We start from the raw sequence: 22,530 nt of genomic DNA, 5'->3' as shown, positions 1-22,530 counted from the left end.
GTGGATTAAGTGTATATAAAAAGGGCCTATCACAGTGCCTGACATATGAGTATATAGCGTTTTAAAGCAGCTGCTTTCAGACATTTATTTATTTGCAGGTGAATCTTTTCTTCAAAGGAAATCTTTGTTGGGAATTCCTATGCATAAATCTGAATCATAGCAAATATGGCCCTGCCTGCTAATAACCTTTGCCCTTTTTATTTCCCCTTAGGCCACTATGAGGATTTCTATATTTTAAACTACTTATTAGCATTGTATTTTGGCACCTCTAGAGAGGCTTTTTGTTTTGTTTTGGGGTGGGTTGGTTTTTTGGGGGGTCAGTTATTCCTTTTTTTTTTTTTAACCTTATATCCAAACTTTTAGTAATTCGAGGGTGATTTTCTACACATTTATATGCAATTGCTCTAACTTGCTAGCTACCAGTTATAAAGTTGGATTTTTATTTATTTCATAGCTGAAATAATTGCAGATCACAACTGAAGTTGATTGCATTAGAGTTTCTGGGCTTTTGGGACCTTGAATCAAGAGATTATGTTTGAATATAAAAATTGTAACCTTTAAGTCTAAATTTATCCTTAATTTTAGTCAGAGTTGTGTGGGTAATATTGCTGAAGAGCTGCTTCTATACAAAAGAAAACAGCCTTCCTAGAGGGTAGCATCATCTTCAATGACCCTTCTTTTGGGAGGTGAGCCTTGAGAGTGATTTGCGGAAAGACTTCCTCCCCACCCGTTGGCTCATTATCATAACAGTGAAACCTTTGAATAGCTTTCAAACACAAGCTCTAGGTCCGAAGTTTAGAGAAGGTACTGCATTTAAAAATTAGCTTAAAATATTTTAAGAATTAGCTTTAAGGGGCTTCCCTGGCGGCGCAGTGGTTGAGAGTCCGCCTGCCGATGCAGGGGACACGGGTTCGTGCCCCGGTCCGGGAAGATCCCACATGCTGCAGAGCGGCTGGGCCCGTGAGCCATGGCCGCTGAGCCTGCGCGTCCGGAGCCTGTGCTCCGCAACGGGAGAGGCCACAAGAGTAAGAGGCCCGCGTACCGCAAAAAAAAAAAAAAAAAAAAGAATTCGTTTTAAAACAATTCTTTTTAAAAATGTTATAAATTATTTTAACATCAGATGCTGAACATTACATTTTACTTAAATGTAGAGAAATTGAGATAGAGAATTTCTTTATGACACACTGAACATACCAGTGATAGATAAATGCTTCCTTCCTTCTATCCTGCCTCTCCCCTGCCCTATTTTTTTATGACCATTCCTGAACTGTAACTCTTACATGAGGCTTTATGAACTATAGTATAATTGAATGGCTGGTTTTTTTAAATGGAACGGGTTGAGGGCTTTATAAATATAGTTTGGCAAATCTTTTGTTTCCTGTGTTTTTTCGTGTGTTATTTTGTTATACTTACGTGTCATTAGAGTTAACACTGTAATAGAATGGTACCAAAAATAATACCAGAAATTCAACTGAGTTTGATATTTGTCAGAATCTTAGGATTCTCATCAAATGAAATCCACAAATGTGAATGAGGTTGGGAAGCTAGTAAAAGTTCTTTACAATGAGTGAGTTTCTCATTGAATGAAGGGGGGAGGTATGCATTGGACTGTGTAGCTATGAGAACTGTGTTCTGAGTTACAGTTTTGTGTGAGGTTGCCACCTCTTTTGTTCATGACTTTTTAGTTGGACTTGGAATGAGACTTGAGATGTCAAGAATCTTTGTCTTTCTTCAGTTAATTTCACTTTTTTTGAAATATTGTGAAATAGTGAAATTTTGATCATCATAAATTCCACAGGCCAAAAGTGAGGTTTTTCCTCAAACCACTTCCTCTCTCTGACCTCTCCGTTTCTTTTTATGGTATTGCCATTCTACTAAATATCTTGGAAACTGAAAAACCTGATTCTTTTCCTTCTGCCATTCCTTCCACATTTAATCAATCACTGAGTTCTATCAAAAACTTTTTAGACTGGAAATGGTGGCTTTTCTTAGTCTGGCCCCAAACAGTTTTTCCATTTTTATCCTTGTTGGATTTTAATCACCTTGAGGATAAGGACTTTGTTTTGTTCATATAAAGATTCTCCATGGTACCTTGTAATAGTAGTGTTCAATTAGTAGTTTGGTTTGAATTAGCAACTAACCAAGTATGGACATATTTTTACTTTCCCTAGTGTAAAACTCTCAAAATAGTCACTGACTATTACTGGAAGTTTAATGTCTCTGTGAAACATTATATGCTCTTTTACTCTCTCTGTTCCTTTTGCACATTTGCATTTCCCCCACTGCCTGCCTAGAGCACAGTTCTCTTTCTGATTAAAGCTTATGCTTCCAGACTAGATGATGTGTTTTTCTTCTGTGCCTTTACCACTGTATTGTAAACTGTATCAGAATTGTCTGGTGACTTGTTTCACTGTAGCTTTATTCTAGAGTTAACTTCTTAAGGGCAGGATTTAGCATACTATCTGGTATATATAATAGGACTCAATACTGATTTGTTGAATAAAATATTCCATAAATGGCGCATAAACATTTAGATACAGTGGTTTCTTAGTTATCCCCAGTGTCTTTCTGAACTCTACTTTAGGTCCTGATAAAAGCTGAAATATATGTTTCCTGGAACAAAGTATTTCCTTCACTACTCCAGAGAAGCAGAGTTTGGCCTTCCAGAGAGACCACATGAAACATCTACGTAATATCCAGCCTAGATTGAACATGCAGGATGTTTACACATGGGATAACTCAGTTGGACCAGACATTTCTATTTAAGCTCACTCTTCTATATAAAGTATTTTCTTTTGATAGAACTGTGAATAATATGAACTGAATGAGGCTGCTGTTTTATTGTTGGTGTAGTACCTTGGATGCAGGTATGCATGCCTTAATTATTTGGCTAATATTCAGTATCTGTTGTATGTAAGGCGTTGGCAAATACGGTAGCAACTTGAATTGAGTAAGAAGATAACTGTAGTCTGGACACTTATTTCTCATCATTTTGTTTTGCTCAGGTATACTTGTCTCATAGTGTTAATGGTTTGAAACAACTATTTTATTATTTCTCATGATTCTGTGGGTTACTTGTCTTGCCTGAGCTCTCTCATGTGGCTCTATTCAGCTGGTAGCTTAGCTGGTTAATTGGGCTCAGCTGAGGTGGCTGGGCCTCTCTCTCCATGTGACCTTTCATCCTGCGCTTCTTCATAGCTTGGTGATCTCAAGCTTACAAGAGAGCAAGGTCCTGTGTCCAAGGCTGCTATTTGCATCATGTATGCTGATGTTCCATTGGCCAAATCAAGTCACATGCCAAGCCCAGAGTCAGTGTGGGAGGGACTATTGGAAGGTAGTACACGAGGAAGTACACTGAGAGGCAGGCATGGTTCATTGGGAGCCATTGAGGGCTTTTTGGTTTTATATTTTAACCACTACTAGGGACTGACAGTTTCACTAAATAACAGTTGTTGCTGTGGAAAGTTAGTGAAATGAAACTGTCTGGTATTAGGGTTCAGTGTATTATGTCCTGATTGCTGTAAGAGCAATTCATGTGTGCTAATCTGCCTTAGTCATTTTGCTGGTGGTTTTTATAGATGCAGAGGATCATAGAAATGGAAGGTACCTTCAAAGTGTCTTCTAGATAAAGAAACTGAGGATCAGAGATGAGAAAGGACTTGTCCAAGGTCACACAACTAGTGTCAGTGCTGGAGCCAGAATCTGGTCATTTGACTCTTGATCCAGTAGTTTTTCACTTGCACACTATTCACAGATAGAATATAGGTCAAATTCTTAGGCAAGCCTAAGGAATTATTTCAAAGTTTGGCCAGTAAAGGTACCTATCAATAATGCTAAAAACTTCTCTCATCAGCCTTATTATATCACTTGGAACCTGTTCCCAGGTGTTGGTAGCATCTGAGTTGAATGTTCTTCAGGATGATGCATAAGACGAAATATTTACCATTAGATTTTTCTACCTAAACTTTTTATATACATGACTTCTGTGAGGCAGTCAAAAAGAAAATAAGATTATAAAAGCCACATTTTAACCTATGGTTTTAGATAAAATTTTTGAGAGGACATTAATGAAATATTTGCATATTGATTTTTAGGTTTCCTGCCCTGAAGTTTCACTCTATGTAGCCATAGTACTTAAATATTGATGGCCTATCTTGTTAAAATAATTTTCTTCTTCTAGAATTGGAGGCATATGCTGGAGTTATCAGTGCACTTCGGGCACAGGGAGATCTCACCAAGGAAAAGAAAGATCTTCTTGGAGAACTCTCAAAAGTTCTTAGGTAAATTATCATAAAAGTTTGTGAGAGATGAGTCTAGAAATTTCATTTTGAGGTGTTTCAATACTTTTCACTCTTAAGGTGAAGACAGAGGTGTCAAGTTGTTGGTGTTTAGAGATCCCATCCCAGTTGTGTGCTTTGTTACAGAAAATTTTGTAATTTACCATTTATTATGTAATCTAATCAGGAAAGGTAGGCAGGTTATCTTAGGTTTGGGCCGCTTGGAAAAGGGAGGTATTTTTGACCTGGGTGAAGGAAAGAAGAGCTGGCAGCGACTGGATAGGAAGATCTAGAGTGGCCCAGTGGCATTTGTTAGGGGGTAGAAGGAGACACTAGGAAGTTGTTGTCTTAATTTATAGAAATGGGTGGTGATTAATAGTCATAGCCTTAGGGATAGTTTATCCCTTCAGCTTCCCACTAGTGTTAAAAAAATTCATTAAAAAAGTTCTGGTGAAAGGGATTCTTTGATACTTTGCCTTGATCCATTCTTAACATCTTGAGCTTTCTCAGTAAATTCAGTTCTGTTTTAACTGAAGTTTCCTTTCTACATTTAAGACCATTTTGTCCTATTCTTTTTTTAAGTGAAAATAGGGAAGAGATTTTTTTTCCTGCATTTAATTAACATTAAAATAGGGCTGTTATTAAGCCAAATCGTCAGTCTTATTGCCTCCATACTTAACAATTTATATTTTTTGTTTGTTGTTTATATTGCCTCATAAATTTCTGCTTTCCAGCCCCTTAAATATTTTAGTCCGTGGTATAGATTTAACTTAGCAATAAAGATTACACTTTTAAGGGTGCTATTCATTTTATTGAGTATTTATGAATGGAATGGGTATAGCCTTTTTTCAGTTGTTTAGATTTAACTTTACATGTATTTAATCAGGATCAACATAAGTACATTTTTACTATAGTGGTAACATGATACAATGTAGAAGACACACAGCTCAAGTGTTGAGTAATAAAGGAGTAATATCCTAGTGTCAAGTTTCATAGCATATAGCTACAGGAAACATTATCTTGCCACTTTCATTTCTTTATTATATTCACTAAACATAAAATTATAGACTCTTAAGCTTTAGAAAGGACTTTAGAAGACTTTCTTCCAAGTGCCAAAATCCTCTTCTCAGTAACCATGATTAGGGGTCATTCAGTGGCTTTTTACATTTAGATAACAGGAACCTCTGCTAATCTTGAACATGGTCTGATATTTCTGAGTTTTGGACGTAATGACTTGATATCAAGCTGAATTTGTCTTCCTGTGATTTCTAATTTGTAACTAATTCTCTCTGCAGTTACACAGAATCATTCTGAATCCTTTTCTATGACTTTAATTAAAGCATTTGAAGATATATATTAGGCCCCTGTCTATATCTTTTTACAAATCAATTTTGCCCCCCCCCACAAGCAAAATGTTGACTTAAACATTAATAAAAGTATAGAAAAGAGCTGCCTGCTTGGCAGAGTTCTATAATGGCTATTTTTTTTCATAGCATCTCAACAGAGCGCCACCGTGCTGAAGTTCGGAGAGCAGTAAACGATGAACGGTTAACAACAATTGCACATAAGTAAGCCATTAGTCATACCACCCCTGATTTTTCATGACGTAGTATACCTTAGTTTTGAAAGTCTTCCTATTGTGTAGCAGATTCCTGAGTCTTTTATCTTGATAGTAATATCTCTGTACTCAGGGATCCTGACCATAGCTGTGTTGACTATTTATTCAATTGGTTATGTTTTTGCATTTGGTTAGGCAAGCTTTAAGTACTCAGGTCAAATCCTGTTGCAATGTAATCTCTGTATAACTAAAGGCCTCCACAGTTTAGCAGATGATTCCTTTACTCGAAGCAAAGTTCAATAAGAAAGTAGTGTGCTCCCCAAATTTGACAGCCCCTTAGAGTTACTTTGTAATAGTATTTGATATGTATATTGCTTTATAAATAGGCATTATAAATTTTTTGATAACTGACTAATATTTCATGTATTTTGAGATTCAGCAAAAAGATTGTAAAATATATGTTCTGCTTTTAAGAAATATGACTACAGTATACCTTAATTTACTTTGAAAAGCCAAAAAAATAAAATTGTAAAGGATTCTTATCAAACTGTTTTCAGATCATTATAACTATTTGATAGATGGGGTGGAGGGTGGTGGAAGACAGACTGAGCATTAACAGAGTATGTATGGAGACAGTGCCTCCTGAAAAACAGAAAAGAACAGAAATTATCCTTTAAATGTTAATGCAAGATGGTAGGAACATTTTATAAAATAAGGTATGTTATAGAATATTCATCTGTTTTTTATTTTTATGTTTTAATGTGAAATAAAACTAAAGGAAAAAATTCAGTACGTTTCCATAATGTAATAAATAATGCTTTTAATCCAATTGGCAGTATTGTATTGACCCTGAAGATCCATTAGCTTCATGTGGTGCTTTAATGTTACTGATTTTACTTGACTGATAAAATGGGGTGCTACCTTTTTAACTGTGTAGTTTGAAAGTTAAGCTGTTTGAATTTGGAGATTTTTCAGTGGTTGGTATGTATGCACTGTAGAAATTTGAAAATTTTCCTCTAGCATCATTAGGTATTTACTTGTTAAGCCAACATGGCTAAAACATTCACATATTGTGTTCCTTCTTTAAATGCTTTAAACTTTTAAATTGGGATACTCTAAAAATAGTAACTGAGCCTAGATTCTAATTTGAGAACTTGTAATAGGAAACTTATGTGCTAGGTAATAAAGAAGTAAATAATAGTTTGCATTCAGAGGCACTTAGAGACAAAATTAGTACCTTAAAAGCATTGGAACAGTATTGTGGGGCAATTAGTTGTAAGTTGATGCATCAGTTTCATACTTAAAGATAACACTTATTTAGTCTCCTTTTCCTTTTTTCCCCTTTAAAGAATGAATTTATCCTTATATTTGGGTGAAAGACCAAGTTACAGGTATGCAAATAGGTTATTATTATTTCAGGCTTTTTCTTTTATTTATTTCAAAATTGAAGCTCTCAATTATTCAGGGGCACATATTCCATTTATGAATTAACCGTGCCCCTTGCTTTTACTTCTCTTCCCCTCCTCCCCTTCCTTCCTAATACTGCCCACCCTTTAGCTATTTTGCTGCTTGAAAGTACCTCTAGTCAGAGGGTGGGAAGGGAGAGGAGGTGAAATTTTTAATTACTCATTTTACTACTTGTTAGTTGTCCTGGGAGAGGTTTGATGGAAGAACTTACAAGTATTTGCCAAAGTATTTTTGGATAATATGTCAGTTTCTTTGATCTGTTTGACCTCTCCCTTTCCCTCCTCTCTCTGTTAGCATGGATAATTGAGAGTTGGCTTCTATCTACCTGTTTCCTCTTTTTTTCTCTCTTTTCTGAGTTCTTTAACACATAAATTTAATTTTTTGAAAACCGTTTACTTCAGTGTATAATTTTAAGCTACTTAGGTCTTTCTATACTCCTGTTTTAATATTTTATATTGTGGTTTTAGTTCGACCAGACGTCATATTTACTTGTTGAGCCCAAGGGTCAATGAGTGGGGAATGGTGAGGAAGACATAGATCCCTCATTCTGTCCGTCTCCTCTGCCCTCTTTCCCTCAGAAGTAGTAACAGAACCTAGTGCTAAAGATTATCTATAGGAGGGCTTCAAACTCTGAGCCTGAAAAAAGTAACTTGAGCCAAGGAGGAATGCATCTGAACTGACTGCATTCCCTTTCTCCTCTCCCTTCCCTCCCCCACTCAAAACAGCAGCTTAGGCCAGAAGGAATGTGGTTGAAAGGTAAAGAGAAAGCCAAGAAGGTTGAGCACAAAGGAGATGGAAACAAAAGGAGTGGAGTGTCTGGGATCAAAGAAAAGCCTTGCTTGAACCATAACACGTGTTTATTATTTGGCACGAGACCATTTATTAAGTTTGATACTCTAATTCAGTTTTGAAACATGTCAGAATATTATAGTATTAAAGCCTGGAATGTCAAGGGGCTTCACAGTTTTTAATTGGGCCACTCTTGCCAGCATTGTATCTAAATAAAGTGGCTATCCAGAATTACTATTCTCTTAACTCCTTTTCCATCAGCCAGACATTCATGGGATACTGTTTGAGTTTCTATGTGAGGATGAGGATTTCATGCTGGTGCGCTGCATACCAAAGGATGAGAGGGCCAAGGTAGTTCCACTAGTATCTTGTTAGACTTCTCAGAAAAGGGGCTGGAGCCAGGTTTCCACCCTCCCTTGCTATATTTAGTATAAATAGAGAGGAGTTCTTTGAAACTTAGGAATCTCAGGAAAGCCCTGGAATAAGATGTTTACAGAAACCTGTAAAATTCTGTCTAGATGATTTGTGCAACTAATGCATATATACACCCTCATTAGTAAGCAAAATAGGAATTTTGATCTAATTCTAACATGATGTTTAATTTTTCATTCACTTAAAAAAATTTTGAGCATGTCTGCCTGAGTAGAAATTTGGAAGATTTATAGATCTTTCTAAAAGTTGCAGTTGTATCTTTTGCACTGCAAATTCTGTCCTTTCAATAGCATATATATTCATGTATTTTAAATTATTAATCTTCCATAATTTCTGCCACCATTTAACAATGTACCAGGTAAGTGTAGACATCACTTTATTTGTATGGTAAACTCTCACCAAGCAAATTTAGTAGTGATATTCTAATAAAATGATAGCAAAATAGGAGTAAGCCAAGAAAATGCTGAATACCTTTTAGAATTTTTTCCTTTGACAATTAGCAATAGGTCTGTTTCTGTCTCTCTTTCTTGTTTGTATGAATTTTGTTTCAGAACTAGCATCAATTGGAGATTATGTGATAACAAATTTGTGAGGGTTATTGGGGTCTTAAGAATCCCTCTTTCCCATGTCTTAGGTAGGACTATGTTATACCATGAAGGAATTTGCAGATTTCCCACTGTAACTCAATTGAATTCATCAACTCCTAGAAATTCCTTTCTTGACTGAGTGTAAATTCTTCTCAAGTTGTAAAGTAATTTATTTGTTCCATTCAGTGAAAGTTACTAGTGATTAGACAGCAGTGCCCACTTAGTATAATTCAAAGGCAAAAGTTAGACAAAACACATTTGAAAATTTTTATACCTTCCACTTGTGATGTGGCAGTTGTTTTCAGTAGCATGATGTATGCTTGTTGAAGGAGACATTTAGTAGCTGTGTGACCATAAGCAAGTTATTTAACCTCTTGGTAATTCAGTTTTCCCATCTTAAAAATGGAGATAATAATATTACCAATTTCATAAGATTGAAAGAATTGTATGAGTTAATACATGTAAAATGTTTAGAACAATGCCTCACGTATACTAAGTGCTAATTGATGTTAATTATCATCATTACCATCATCATCATTATTCCACTATCCACTAACAAGGGCTTTTGTGTACTCTATCTAAATTTGAAGAATCAGTGGACCTACAGAATCTTAAACTCTAGGTTGGGTTGTAGAATCTTTGGTTTTGAAAAAGGTGCAGAAATACTTCTGACTTAGTGAAGAGGTTGATTGATTGATTGATTCTGGGTGAATTTTAAACCTCGACACTAACCATTAGTCAGGAAAAATGATACCACTACCTTTTGTGGAGCCAAGCCAAGGGAAGTGAACAACTGTCTTTTCATATTTCAACCTCTGTTTGGATTCCTAGGATAAAATTTGCTTAAGAAATTGAGTAAAACTGATAATAATGTCTGCTTAGGGGTAGAGTTCAATTGCCTCAAACATTCCTTAGAGTGAAGAATGGTATAAATAAGTAAAATTAAAGTAGTGGCAGGTTTCTTGCAGTGTCCTCACATCTAGTATACTTTTTTTAACAGGAAGGATAGTAATATAACACATTGTCAGTGACACATGCGGTGATATATACAGCTCCCTTCTATCCCCCAGTACCTAGTCTCCCTCGTTTACTGCCTCAGTTTCCCTTGTTTGAAAGCCTTAGAACCTCTGGCCATGCAGGCAGTTAGGATAATTTTACAAAAGTTCAATGAATTCCATCCTTAATTATTCAGGAAAATCTGATTTTTGAAATAATGAGTACTTTTTACCTTTTTAGCTTAATTATAACATTAAGTTCTAAAAGTTAGTAGAAATACTAGTTTTCATTAGCAATACCAGATTTAAACTAATGAAAATAACGTTTATTTATTTAAAAGGCATGGGACAGTTTTTCATAGTTTCAATTATGTTCATTATAAGATTCAGATTATGGAATAAAATGTGTAAAAATCTAAGTGTGTGTGAAATTCCTTGAATCCTGATTATTATTCATAATTTTGATCTTGCTTGCTTAAAATAAAGCCTCTCCTGTTCACTCAGGGCACTTTTTATAATTTAAAAAGTTATATTTGAGTGTATATATTTGCTTCATTTTTAGCAATTGAGAACTCTTGTAGCAGTGTTTTCTTTTTTGTTTAGTATGTCTGGACCTAATAGCTCTTCAGAATGGTCCATTGAAGGCCGTCGATTGGTACCCCTGATGCCTCGGCTGGTTCCCCAAACTGCCTTCACTGTAACAGCTAATGCTGTTGCCAATGCAGCTATCCAGCACAATGCATCTCTTCCAGTGCCTGCAGAAACAGGAAGCAAGGAAGGTGAGTAGAGAAATAGTTCTGTGTGTAGAAATGACTTTTCTCAGATTCTTCAAGAAAAGTTGTCTTATTTTTCATCTGTTTTTGTCCAGTGTTTAAAAGTTGTGAAACATAATGAGCAACACTTGTTCTGAAACGAGAAGCTGCCAAGTTTTTAGTCTCAGCCAAAATTAAATATCCCTTTTGTTCAAAGTGTGAATTATATTAATCACAAAATTGCGAAAAGCCTTCTTGGAATTAATTTTTGATATGAGCGTGTCTTGTTAGAAGTGGATAAGAGGCCTTAACAGGTGACATGGAAAATTAATAAGATGATAGAAGTCATTTATCTGCTGAAGAAAGATGCTGAACTGATACTTTAGAAAATAAAGCTCTGTTTTTGTCTTCTGGAATCAGTGGTATATGCTGCTTCTCTGTTCCAGTCAATGTGCTGAATCTGTTAGGGGTTACATGGCCGATGGGGATGGCTTTCTTATTGTTATTTAATCTAATAATTGATACATGCTTTAAAAATCCTTGGAGTCTCCTGAAGTCACCAAGAGTAATATTAAATTTGAGAGCGCATGTTTGGGTTGACTTCGGTAGCTTAGTTTGGTGTTACATGAAAATGACCCTGAAAATAATGCAATTGTCAGATTACTTTGCAGAATTGTCTTTTCTTGACTAGCAATGGGTTGTGGAGCAGAATGAGACATTCCTTTCATACGTGCCAGACTCTGTTTTACACGGAAGGAAGCTATATTTAGGGAGAGACAGTTATCAGTGTGCAAACTTGGCCTCCACTGAGTTCCTGTTTTCTTTGTTGCAGGAGAGCTATCTTTCTTTTCTTCCAACTTTTGTCTTTTCTGTTTACCACCTCTCTGGTTCACTGGAAAGACTATAGAATTTTCAATAGTCTAATCTATGTTTGAATCCTAGTTTGCCATTTCTTTGCTTTGTGACCTCCAGCAAGTCTTTTTAGCTTCTGTGAGCCTTGGGTTCCTCATCTTTAAAATGAGGATGTAGTGTTGTGAGAATTAGTGATAATATATGGAAAGGATTTAGCATAATGTATGGTACTCAGTAAATAGTGCCTATGAGCTACTCCTGCTTGTTGTTGTTGTTATTCAATAAATTGAAATATGATGTTGTCATTACCTTAGTTATTATTGCACTGCTTAGATGGCAAGTGACTAGTGAGTTGTTTATGATAAAAGAAACTTACCTTGTTTCTCTCCAGGAGCCAAGTTGGAAATTGCTATGGTTAGGGAAAAATTATCCATCACTCCATCACTGATGCTGCTATTAGTATTAAAAAAGAATACAAGTATATGCTTTTTGTCCAACTCCTGCCATGAAGGAAAAATGATTTTCATTTTTCTCAGTTTTAAACTTGGTTTCTTTGTAACTGTGCTCTTCTCCATTGTCAGTGTCACCTGTAGACAGCTGCGAAATACTTGGGGGAAACCTAGTTAAGTGATGATTTTCAGGAAAGCTTATTAATACGTTTTAACCTAGTACTGGCCTCTAACTTCTAATTATATAAAAGTGTTAAAATTGGCCTGCAGAAAAAAAAATAATTTTACTGTATGCATGGACAGTTTTGGTGAAAGTTAACAGCAGACTTTTTTATCGTTCCTTCAGTAGTGGTTTGCTATTCCTACACAAGTACCACGTCAACCCCAACCTCTACCCCTGTTCCAAGTGGCAGCATAGCAACGGTTAAGTCTCCGAGACCTGCCAGTCCTGCCTCCAATGTAGTTGTCTTGCCAAGTGGAAGTACTGTTTATGTCAAAAGTAAGTGATACTCTCAGTGTTATCAGGGCCATCTTGACTAAAAGCTGCAGCATAGGCTCTGATTAGATCTGCCTTCCTGATTAATTCATTGGTCCACTGGCTATTAGCAGTGGTTAGTTTTTGAAGGTTGTAAAGAATTCCTTTCTTTACATGTAACTAGGTATATATTGCTTTTTAATCAGTTCTGGGGGTTGAGAAATTACTTCTTTTTTGTTTTCTGTGGGGAATCTGCCTTGAACAGTGCTATACTCTAAGATTCACTTGTTTTGGTTTTCATGGAATAGAAATGTGAATAGAAACTAAAGGAATGTGCTTATGTCATTTATGTAGTGTTTACTCCTATAATGTAATCTTTGTAGTGTTTTAAAAAATTATTTATGTACCATATCATTCAACTGTTAAATTCAGTGAAGCATTCTAGAGAGTCCTTTCATATTTCTAGTTGACTGTAATTTTTTGAAATTTATTTGCAATTTTTAACCCCTTTGATTCTACGCTGTGAAGCAGTTTAATGTCCAGTTCATTTTTTTTTTAAATGTCTGTTATGTCAGTATTGATTTGCTTTTGGTATCAACTGGAGATCATTAATATTTGACTTTCATTTTTCTCAGTATAGTTATAAACTTGATTTCTTTGTAGCTTTTAGAGGTGGACTTAGCTGTTTTAGACAAATGATTTTAGGTCATTTTCAGTCTTGCTTAGGGTTTAAAAATTGAGGGTATAAGGAGTTATGTTTTATTACCAATTCCATGAGTCATGCTGTATGCTTTTTTAAATGTCTGCTTTATAGAGATTTCCTATGTATATTGCAAGGTTTTATGTTTCTCACTTGATTTTTTTTAAAAAGTACAAAAACAGTTGAGGCTTTAGTGCATTAAGAAAAAACTAAGAATCTGGGAATATTAAGTTTATATCAGATTTCTGTGGATTTAGCCAAGATGATCTTTTAAAATAACCATAGAGGTCTATTTTTTAATTGTTTTTTTAAATGTTGAAAGTGAATCCCAGACATGAAGAAACCATTTCACACAATATATAGTTTGAAGTAACAGGAAGTTTATTGTTTCATTCTCAGAAGTCACACAGGCAACATTAGTTTGAGATATAATTATTCATTCACCTAACTTCATATGTGCAAGACACTATACCAGGGAAACAAACCGATAAGACTTAGTCGTTGTCCTTTGGGAGCCCCTTAATAACAGGAGATGTGCAGACTGACAGCCACATTACCATGGGGTAAGTGATACAGAAGAGAATGTACAAAGTGCTTTCTAAGCTCAGAGGAGACATGAATTCGCTTTGCTTAGAGGAGTAAGGGAAAGCTTCACCGAGGAGATGGCTTGCAGGATGATGATTGCTGGATGATGAAGAGGTCATTGAATGCATGTGGTGTTCCCCAAAGAACAGTAGTATATAGAGACTCCAGATGGATAGAACATGTGATAAGGTGGCTTTGGGGAATGGTGAGCAGTTTAGTGTGCCAGGATTATAAGGTGGGTGGAATAGGGTATTGTGTTCTTAGAAAGATATGGGACCTTGAATGATAAAGAAATGATTTTTGTGCCTCATCTTGTAGGGAGATAAAAACTACTAAAGGATTTGAGGCAGGGCATTGGCTTTATTAGATGTGTGAGATTTTTATAGCTGGTAGTAGGATGAAGGGTAGAATGGAAGTGGAGAGATTAGAAGCACCTACACCTTTTAGGAGGTTGTCGCTAAAATACAGGCAGGAGATAAGAAGGCCTGACATGGCCATAGGGTTAAAGAAAAAAGGAAAGGCATTCAGAGACAGCTTCCCTGAGGGAGGATTGATAGAACTTACTGTCTGATTGGGCATGAGGCAAAGGGAGAGGTCAAGGATGACTGATGATGCAATGATTTAAAAATAAAGTATAAAATACAAGGTTATATTGCTATAAATGTAGCAATATTGTCACTGCCTTACAGGTGTTAGCTGTTCAGATGAAGATGAAAAACCCAGAAAACGAAGGCGAACAAACTCTTCTAGCTCCTCCCCCGTTGTCCTAAAGGAAGTTCCAAAGGCTGTTGTTCCAGTCTCAAAGACGATCACTGTACCTGTGAGTGGCAGTCCTAAGATGAGCAACATCATGCAGAGCATTGCCAACTCCTTACCACCCCACATGTCTCCTGTGAAAATAACCTTCACCAAACCATCAACACAGACAACAAACACAACAACACAGAAGGTACGTGTTGGAGGGAGTCTGTCTGCCAATTGCTGTTTTTATCTCTTTCAGTCAATATGATTCAGATTTAACAAACATGCACTGAGTGCTTACTATGTGCTTGGCATTATGGTGGGAATGTTCACATCTCTTTCTTTAATTCTGCACATAAAGCTTTGGGTTAGGTATTATTATTTCACTTTTTGTATATATTTTTGTATATGAGGCTCAGAGATGCCAAATGACTTGCCTAATATGACACAGCTAGCAGATCTTCTAAGACTTTCATTATATTTTACCACTGTGATTCCATTTGGGAAAAAAATTAAAATGTAAAGGATTCTTTCAGCCTGTATTTGGATAACTTTACCTTTAGGAACTTAGTTCTTATATTGCCAGAGTAATGAAGTTGTCAGAGTTAGGTGTTTCATAGACGAAAGGAAGGATATGATTAAGTGAATAATTGTTATCTTCTTTTTAATTCTTAAATGATATCATTAATTCATTTCTAAACTCTTCTCTCAGTATGTTCAAATCATCAGTATTCTGTCAATTTTGTTATTAGAGCCCTCTACTTGCCACACTGATCTGGATGCTGATGGTACCCTAGGCTTGTTATATACCTCTGTGTCCGAGATCTCCCTTCACTATCATTCTGATCTTCCTCTTTCTTGGTTTATTTACTGATTTACTGGAGCATATCTTCCAGTAGCTTCTTGGTATATGGGTGGGATGGAAAGTAAAGTTTTTAAGACCTTGCATGGTAGACTGAAAATTTCTTTATTCTACCCTCCTACTGTTTTGATGTAAGTTTAACTAGGTAAGTATTCTAGGTGAGAAGTCATTTTCCTTGAGAATTTTGAAGATATTGCTTCATGGGCTGTTGGCTTCCAGTATTGCTTTTGAGAAGCCCAGTAATGCCATTCTAATTCCAGATCCTCTTTTTCTCTTGGAAAAAGTCAGAGTTCTGAAAGTTCAAGGTAATTTTCCTTGGTGTGGGTCTTTATTTTATCCATTGGGTTACATACTCAGTGGCCCCTGTTATTCTAGACACTCATATCCTTCCATTCTGGGAAATTTCTTGAATTATTTCTTTGATTTTTCTCTGTCCTCTCTTTTTGGATCACCTGTTATTCTGGATGTTGAATGCCTAGATTGATCCTTTAATTTTTCAGTCTTTCTCACCCCCAATTTCCATTTGTTTGCTTTTTCTACTGTAGTATAGTATAGACTTCCTGAATTTGAATCCCATTTTATGCTACTTACTAGCTATATGACTTTGGGAAAACTAAACTCTAGACCTAAGTTTTTCTCTTGTAAAATAGGGAAAATAATATATCTATTTTATAGGGTTTTGGGGTGTAAATAAATGAGATAATAAATACAAACCAGTAGAACAGAGCCTAGCACATAGTAAATGCTCTGTAAGTATTATTTTCTTTATCTTTTAACTTTATCCTTCATTACTTCTCTGGAATTTTTCATTTTTGCTATCCTATTTTAAATTTCTAGTAACTCTGTCTGGTTTTCTGAAAGTTTCTTTCTTTCTTTTTTTTTAAAATAGCATCCTGCTCTTTCATAGTCACTATGTTCTCTTTTCTGATGATATTCATGATAATTTTTTTGATGTTTTCTTCTTTCATGTTTTCTCTCTTACCTGTAAATTTCTTTTACCTTTTCATTTTGATCTCTTCCATTTCAGTTTCCTTAAATGCTGGTTGTGGAAACGGACACTAAAAGCTGACAGAAGGCTCCGTGTGTAGGGTGGGACATGCTGGCTGGTGACTTTCATTGTAGGTTGAGCTAGCTGGGCTGTTTTGTTGATGAACACCCGCCACCCCTTTACCTCCACCAGTTGTCATTCTCATTAGGGCTTTTTCATGGACTGGACAGTTTCCTCAGAGAAGAATCTTCCAGTCTTTTGCCTACAGTAGTAAGCCTGTCTGCTAGTATTTTGGGAGTAAAGGCAGGGAGTGGGCTGGATAGTCTCATCATTCAGTATATAGACTTTACCTAACCTCTCTGTTTTCAGCATAGCACCTACCTGCCTCTGCCTGGTATCATCAGATTCTTTTGGATTCAATCTCTCCCTCAAGAGAATAAGTTTTAAGTCTTCCTTGAGGATAAGGGAGGATAGCTGGGGATCTTAATGCTGCTTAAACAGATTTTCAACTAATTTACAACTTTTTAGTCCCACTTTTATCCCCACTTCAGAAGTATCTGGTGTTCTCAAATTACTGAGTCTTTCTGTGGTTCTCTGAAAGCTGTCTTGTTTTTTCTTCTGTTTGCTGTCTTAGGTTTCCACTTTCTTGAGTATGCTTGATCAGTTACTACTTGTCTGTTTGTTTTCCACTTTCCAGAAGTTGATAGCTATTGTCTCCTTTCCATTTTGACCTCATGGGTTTATGTACCTCTTCTAAAAAATCCCTTCATACTGTTTTAGAGGGATTTTGGGGAAGGAGTAGAGATGAATTCTTGTTTTCAATAGACGGTCTTTCCTACTTTTAAATCTTCAGGTTCATGATAATTTTCATTTAAAGAAACTCCTTGAGTTTCTTGGAAATATGTCATTATATAATATATAAAAATTATAATTTTCTTAACAAACTAGAAATGACAGTGAGTTGATCTGTGTCATATAATTCTAGCTTCAGTCTTAGGATGAGGCATTATAGTTTAGTGTTAAAATCAAGTAAGAATTTTTGTAGTCAAAGAGGCCTGGATTAGAACCCCAGGTCTTCCAGTATGACCTGAGATAAATTAGTCTTTCTAAATCTGTTTACCCATCTGTGAGATGAGAATAATGCCAATTTTATAAGGCTGTCGTGAGGATTAAATGGGATTGGGTATTTTAAAGTACAGCATAATGTATGTACTCAGAAAATGTTAGGTCCCTTCCCTTGCAGGTATTTTATGGAAAGCAGTGTTACCTAACTTTATGAACTTTCCAGTCTTCTTTGGTAGACCTATATAAAAATATTTTAATAGAAGGGGTAAACCTATAAGTGAAGTCAGTGAACTTAAAAAAAAAAAATTAATTGCAGTGTTGAGAATGTGCTGTTCCAAATAATGAATTTATCAGTTCACTGAAGCTTACCCCTTAATATATAGAAATTGACTATTTTTGGTGATTTCTTAAATGTTACACTGAACATAATTTTTGTATTTAATGACTCCAAGGTAATCTTTCTGAATATCAATTTTTATATATTATTATAATATTGCTTTCTGGGCAAGCTGTATATTAGGTGTCTTCAGCCTGCTGTACTCTAAGAATTTTTTAATCTAGTTTTGTAATTTTTTACTACCTTCTTTGCTGGATCTATTTTATCAGTAATTCTTCTCTCTTCTCCCCCTTCTCATCTTCTCTTTTAATTTGATATTTGAGAAAATAATGCAGCAAAGTTATAGCTAAACTAGCACCCATCTCAAATCCATGTCCTTTTATTTCCTTATTCTGTTTTGCTTATAACTAGTTGACATTATATTTATTTATTTCCTATTTCTCCCATAGAGTATAAGTTACTGAAGGTAGGGACTTTGTCTTATTCATTACTATTCCGTAGTGTTTAGAACAGTGCCTGACATGCAATAGGTGTTGACTAATATTTGTTGAATGAATGAATGAATAAATGAATAAGTATATCTGGTTCCAGTACTGGCTCTCCACCTCTCTTGAGCCTCAGCTTCCTTGTAAAACAAAGATAATAATAGTGCTTACTAGATAATTAAATGAGATGATTCATGGAAAGTGCTTAACATAGTGCTTATGATGAGTGTTCAGTAAATGTCACCTAACATTATTAACTTTCCAATCTTTTTAGTTGACCTATGTAAAAATACTTGTAGTAGATGGGGGCTCACCTGTAAGTGAAATTGGTGAACTTTTTTTTTTTTTGATTCACTGACGTTACCATATTTTAATTTTTTCTTTTCTTCTGAATTGTCAGTTGAGAGTGGATGGTTGAGATTGTCAGACTTGTAATGCTCATAAGAGGACATATTTATCTCCAAAGTCATACATGAGTCATACCATGAGATTCCAGGCTCAGAACCTTAGATTTGTCCTACTGTGTTTAAAAAATAAACATTTAAAACAAATTAAATTAAAAATAAGACTCATTCAGGGCTTCCTTGGTGGCGCAGTGGTTGAGAGTCCGCCTGCCGATGCAGGGGACACAGGTTCGTGCCCCGGTCCAGGAAGATCCCACATGCCGCGGAGCGGCTGGGCCCGTGAGCCATGGCCGCTGAGCCTGCGCGTCCGGAGCCTGTGCTCTGCAACGGGAGAGGCCACAACAGTGAGAGGCCCGCATACCGCAAAAAAAAAAAAAAAAAAAAGACTCATTCATTCCACAAATATTTGCTAAGTATCTATTATGTTCTAGATGTAAAACTGTACTCTTACTTCATGTGTACTCAGTGCCATTACTTTTGTTATTTCTTGGACAAACTGAGTGTGGGTAGGACTAATAGATATTCTTTGGGATTTTTTGTATGTGTTTTGTTTTCCTTTTGCTGGATAATTGGATTTTTTTTGAAATCTCTGTAAGGCTGTTGCCATTATACATTCACCTTGGATTTCTCACAAATCATATGGAAGTCAACTTAGGAAATTACTTTAGTTAAAGTTACTTTTACATTAAGTATAATTACTTATGAATTTGTGGACTTGATTCAAATTCAAGTAGGTCATATATTTTCAGGGTAGACAAATTTCCACCTGTGTTAATGTGGTGCCTTCATTTTGAGTGTAACATTGGTACAACACTTATATAAACAAAGCAACAGAATATAGCTTTATGCTTTCACATGCTTGATTGATATTTTTCATTTTATCCTTAGGGTGCAAGTCCCAGCACTCTTAAGGAGTTTTTGTGAGTGCTAGAAGGTCAGTAATTTGAATTATGGCCTGAATAAACACTGTTTGGTTCACTTGGTTTCAAAATCCCTTTGTTTCCCTTGTTATAACATGTAACTAAAGTGCAAGTACATTTTCTTCAAGGTGGATCTCTAATTTTGGATAACCCCTTTTCAGATCAGAAATTAGTTTGTAGACTGAAATCTCAAAATATGTTTTATCATTTGTACCTGTAACCTAAAACGTGCTCTCAAAGACTCTAGATTTATTTTGCTGAAGTTATTGTCTTAATGTTAGAAGTCTACATGCATACTCTAGTTCTAAAATTGCAAATGTTTGACCCAAGTGTGAATGCTTCCCCTTCCCTACCCATGACAGAGATTGTTTATTAACTGTGGCCTACTTTCCTGCCAAGCCTTGGTGAATCCTCAGCTGTGTCACAGAGTCCTTATAAAAACTGTACTCTAGGAAGGCACTACTATTAGTTCAGAATTGGCAAATATGAAACCTACTTGCTATTACTACTCTTAATTGGCTTGGCTGTGGTAGTAACTGTGAGCTCTTTGGATTCTCAAGGGTATCAGAATTTGGGAAAAAGATATATAAAATTTTTTAATGAAACAAAAATAGAGTACATTAAAATAAATTTCCAGTTTGATTTGATCTATAACACCTTTACTGATATCCTTCTAACATTTATTAAGTAGTAATAACAAGATACTAATAAGTACCATTTGTGAACTGCCAAATATTGACCACCTGCTATGTGCCTAGCACTATGTTAGATGCTTCACATCATTATCTCATTTAATCCTTATAATGATTTGCAAGGTAGGTATTATTATCCCTATTTTATAGATGAAAATTGGAACCCAGAGATTTTAACATGTCCAGGGCCCTGCCATTTGTTAGTGGCAGAGGCAGGATTCAGCTCAGGTTCATTTGACTCTTAACTTCTGGTCTTTTTGCTATATTAGTCTACTTCTCGGTTTATATGATGGCTGATGGTTGTGTTTGTAATTGTGCTATATATGTGTTTACTGGTTGAGTCTATGTAGAAGTATGCTGGTCAACTCTATAGCGGTGTTTGCTGGTCGAGACTTGTATGTCTCTCTTGACTCCTCAGATAATCAACAAACTTCTTAAAGTAATGGACACATACTTAGAATTCTCTAACACTGAAATATATACTTATAATGATATAATCAAAGCTTCTTTGAGATGTCAGTACTGAGTACAGACATACTCAGTAAGTTTGACTGACTGATTTAATTTCAGACCTTCTTTAGGACTGATACAAAAATGAAAAAGAATTTCCCCCTTAAATTGTTCGGATTTTTCAAAACAATTTTCTCTCCTAGGTAGGTGAAAGTAATTTTGGTGAAAGAGGAAGAAGGCACTCTGTTGTTTGGGGGTATCATTAAACTACCATTATACTTGCCCAGAATAAAACGGATACTACAGATTTATAAGTAATTTTTGTGTTCTCAGCTGTAAAATGGGGATAATAATAGTATCTCTGTCATAGGATTGTTGGGAGATTTAAATAGGCCAATGTGTATTAGCTCTAGGAGCTAATCTTGTTTCTGTTCTTTTCCTCAACTCTGCCATTTCCATACATCAAGTCCTGTTGACTCTACCTCTTAAGATAATCTGAATCTGATCACTTCTCTTTATTTTGACTACTAACACCCCAGTCCAACCAGCCTCTACCATTTCTTGCCTAGTCTACTGCAGTGGCTTCTTTACTAGTTTCACTGCTTCTGCTCTTACCTCTTACCGCATAGCAGCTAGAATGATCTTTTAAAATATAAATCAAGTTTTGTTGTTTCCTTACTTAAAATCCTCTCATGGCTTCCCATTATACTTAGTATAAAACTTAGATTCTTTACTCTGGTTTACAGATTTGATCTGGACTCTGCTTACTTTTGCAACCCCTCTTTACCCTATATGCTTTTGCTACACTGGTTCTCTTTTCTGTTTTTAAATACATCAAGCTAATTCCTACCTTAGGTCCTTTGCCCCATCCTGTTCTCTCCGTCTGAAATGCTTTGTCCCGTATCATCTACACTTTTCTAATCATACTGGCTAACCTTGAAGTCTCTTTCCTGCCGCTTTTTTCCTCCATTCTGTGTATCTATGAGCAAATCCTGTTGGTTTTACCTTTAAATATATTCAGAATCTGTTCACTTTTCATCAGTTCTACCACAAACATTTTGGTCATTTAAAGAGCCTCCTAATTTGTCTGCCTGTTTCTACTGTCTCTGCCCTGCTGTACTTTTCACCTAGCAGATCGAGTAATGCTTTTTTAAAAGTACTTTATTTTTTAGAACAGTTTTGGATTTATAGGAAAATTGAAAAGATAGTACAGAGAGTTCTCATATACCCTGTATTCAGTGTTCCCTGTTCTAAACAATTTATATTAGTATGGTACATTTGTTACAATTAATGAACCGATATTGATGCGTTAATATTAACTAAAGTTCATGGTTTATTCAGATTTGTTTAGTTTTTACCTATTGTCTTTCTCTGTTCCAGGATACCACATTATATTTTCTCGTCATGTCTCCTTAGGCTCCTCTTGGCTGTGAAAGTTTCTCAAACTTCCTTGTGTTTGATGACCTTGACAGTTTTGAGGATTACTAGTCAAGTATTTTGTAGGATGCCCCACTACTGCAATTTATCTCATGTTTTTCTCATGATTAGACTAAGGTTATAGGTTTTTGGAAGGAAGACCACAGAGATAAAGTGCCATTTTCGTCATAACATGTTGATATGCTATCAACAAGATCTTACATCACCTAGTCCCCCATTACTTTGCTAAAT

The 22,530-nt window shown here is 35.7% G+C and overlaps 1 protein-coding gene across 13 annotated transcripts in view; it reads left to right on the top strand.

Annotated features, from left to right (window-relative positions):
• Positions 1–22,530, top strand: part of EMSY (EMSY transcriptional repressor, BRCA2 interacting) — an 82,167-nt gene that overhangs the window by 3,015 nt on the left and 56,622 nt on the right. For 6 of the 13 annotated variants that reach the window (XM_029208235.1, XM_029208237.1, XM_029208247.1 and 3 more), the window contains exons 3-8: positions 4,181–4,280; positions 5,771–5,845; positions 7,185–7,226; positions 10,709–10,884; positions 12,505–12,657; positions 14,608–14,867. In XM_029208235.1, the coding sequence (XP_029064068.1) occupies positions 4,181–4,280; positions 5,771–5,845; positions 7,185–7,226; positions 10,709–10,884; positions 12,505–12,657; positions 14,608–14,867 (806 nt within the window). The remainder of the gene's footprint in view (positions 1–4,180; positions 4,281–5,770; positions 5,846–7,184; positions 7,227–10,708; positions 10,885–12,504; positions 12,658–14,607; positions 14,868–22,530) is intronic. The other 7 variants (XM_029208238.1, XM_029208248.1, XM_029208240.1 and 4 more) reach the window with 5 other exon arrangements.

The sequence above is a fragment of the Monodon monoceros genome, unplaced genomic scaffold (assembly GCF_005190385.1).
Source record: "Monodon monoceros isolate NGI ecotype Baffin Bay Population unplaced genomic scaffold, NGI_Narwhal_1 Super_Scaffold_7, whole genome shotgun sequence".
Lineage (NCBI taxonomy): Eukaryota > Metazoa > Chordata > Mammalia > Artiodactyla > Monodontidae > Monodon > Monodon monoceros.
Note: the sequence above shows the minus strand (reverse complement) of the source record. Positions and strands in the feature narration are given on the sequence as shown.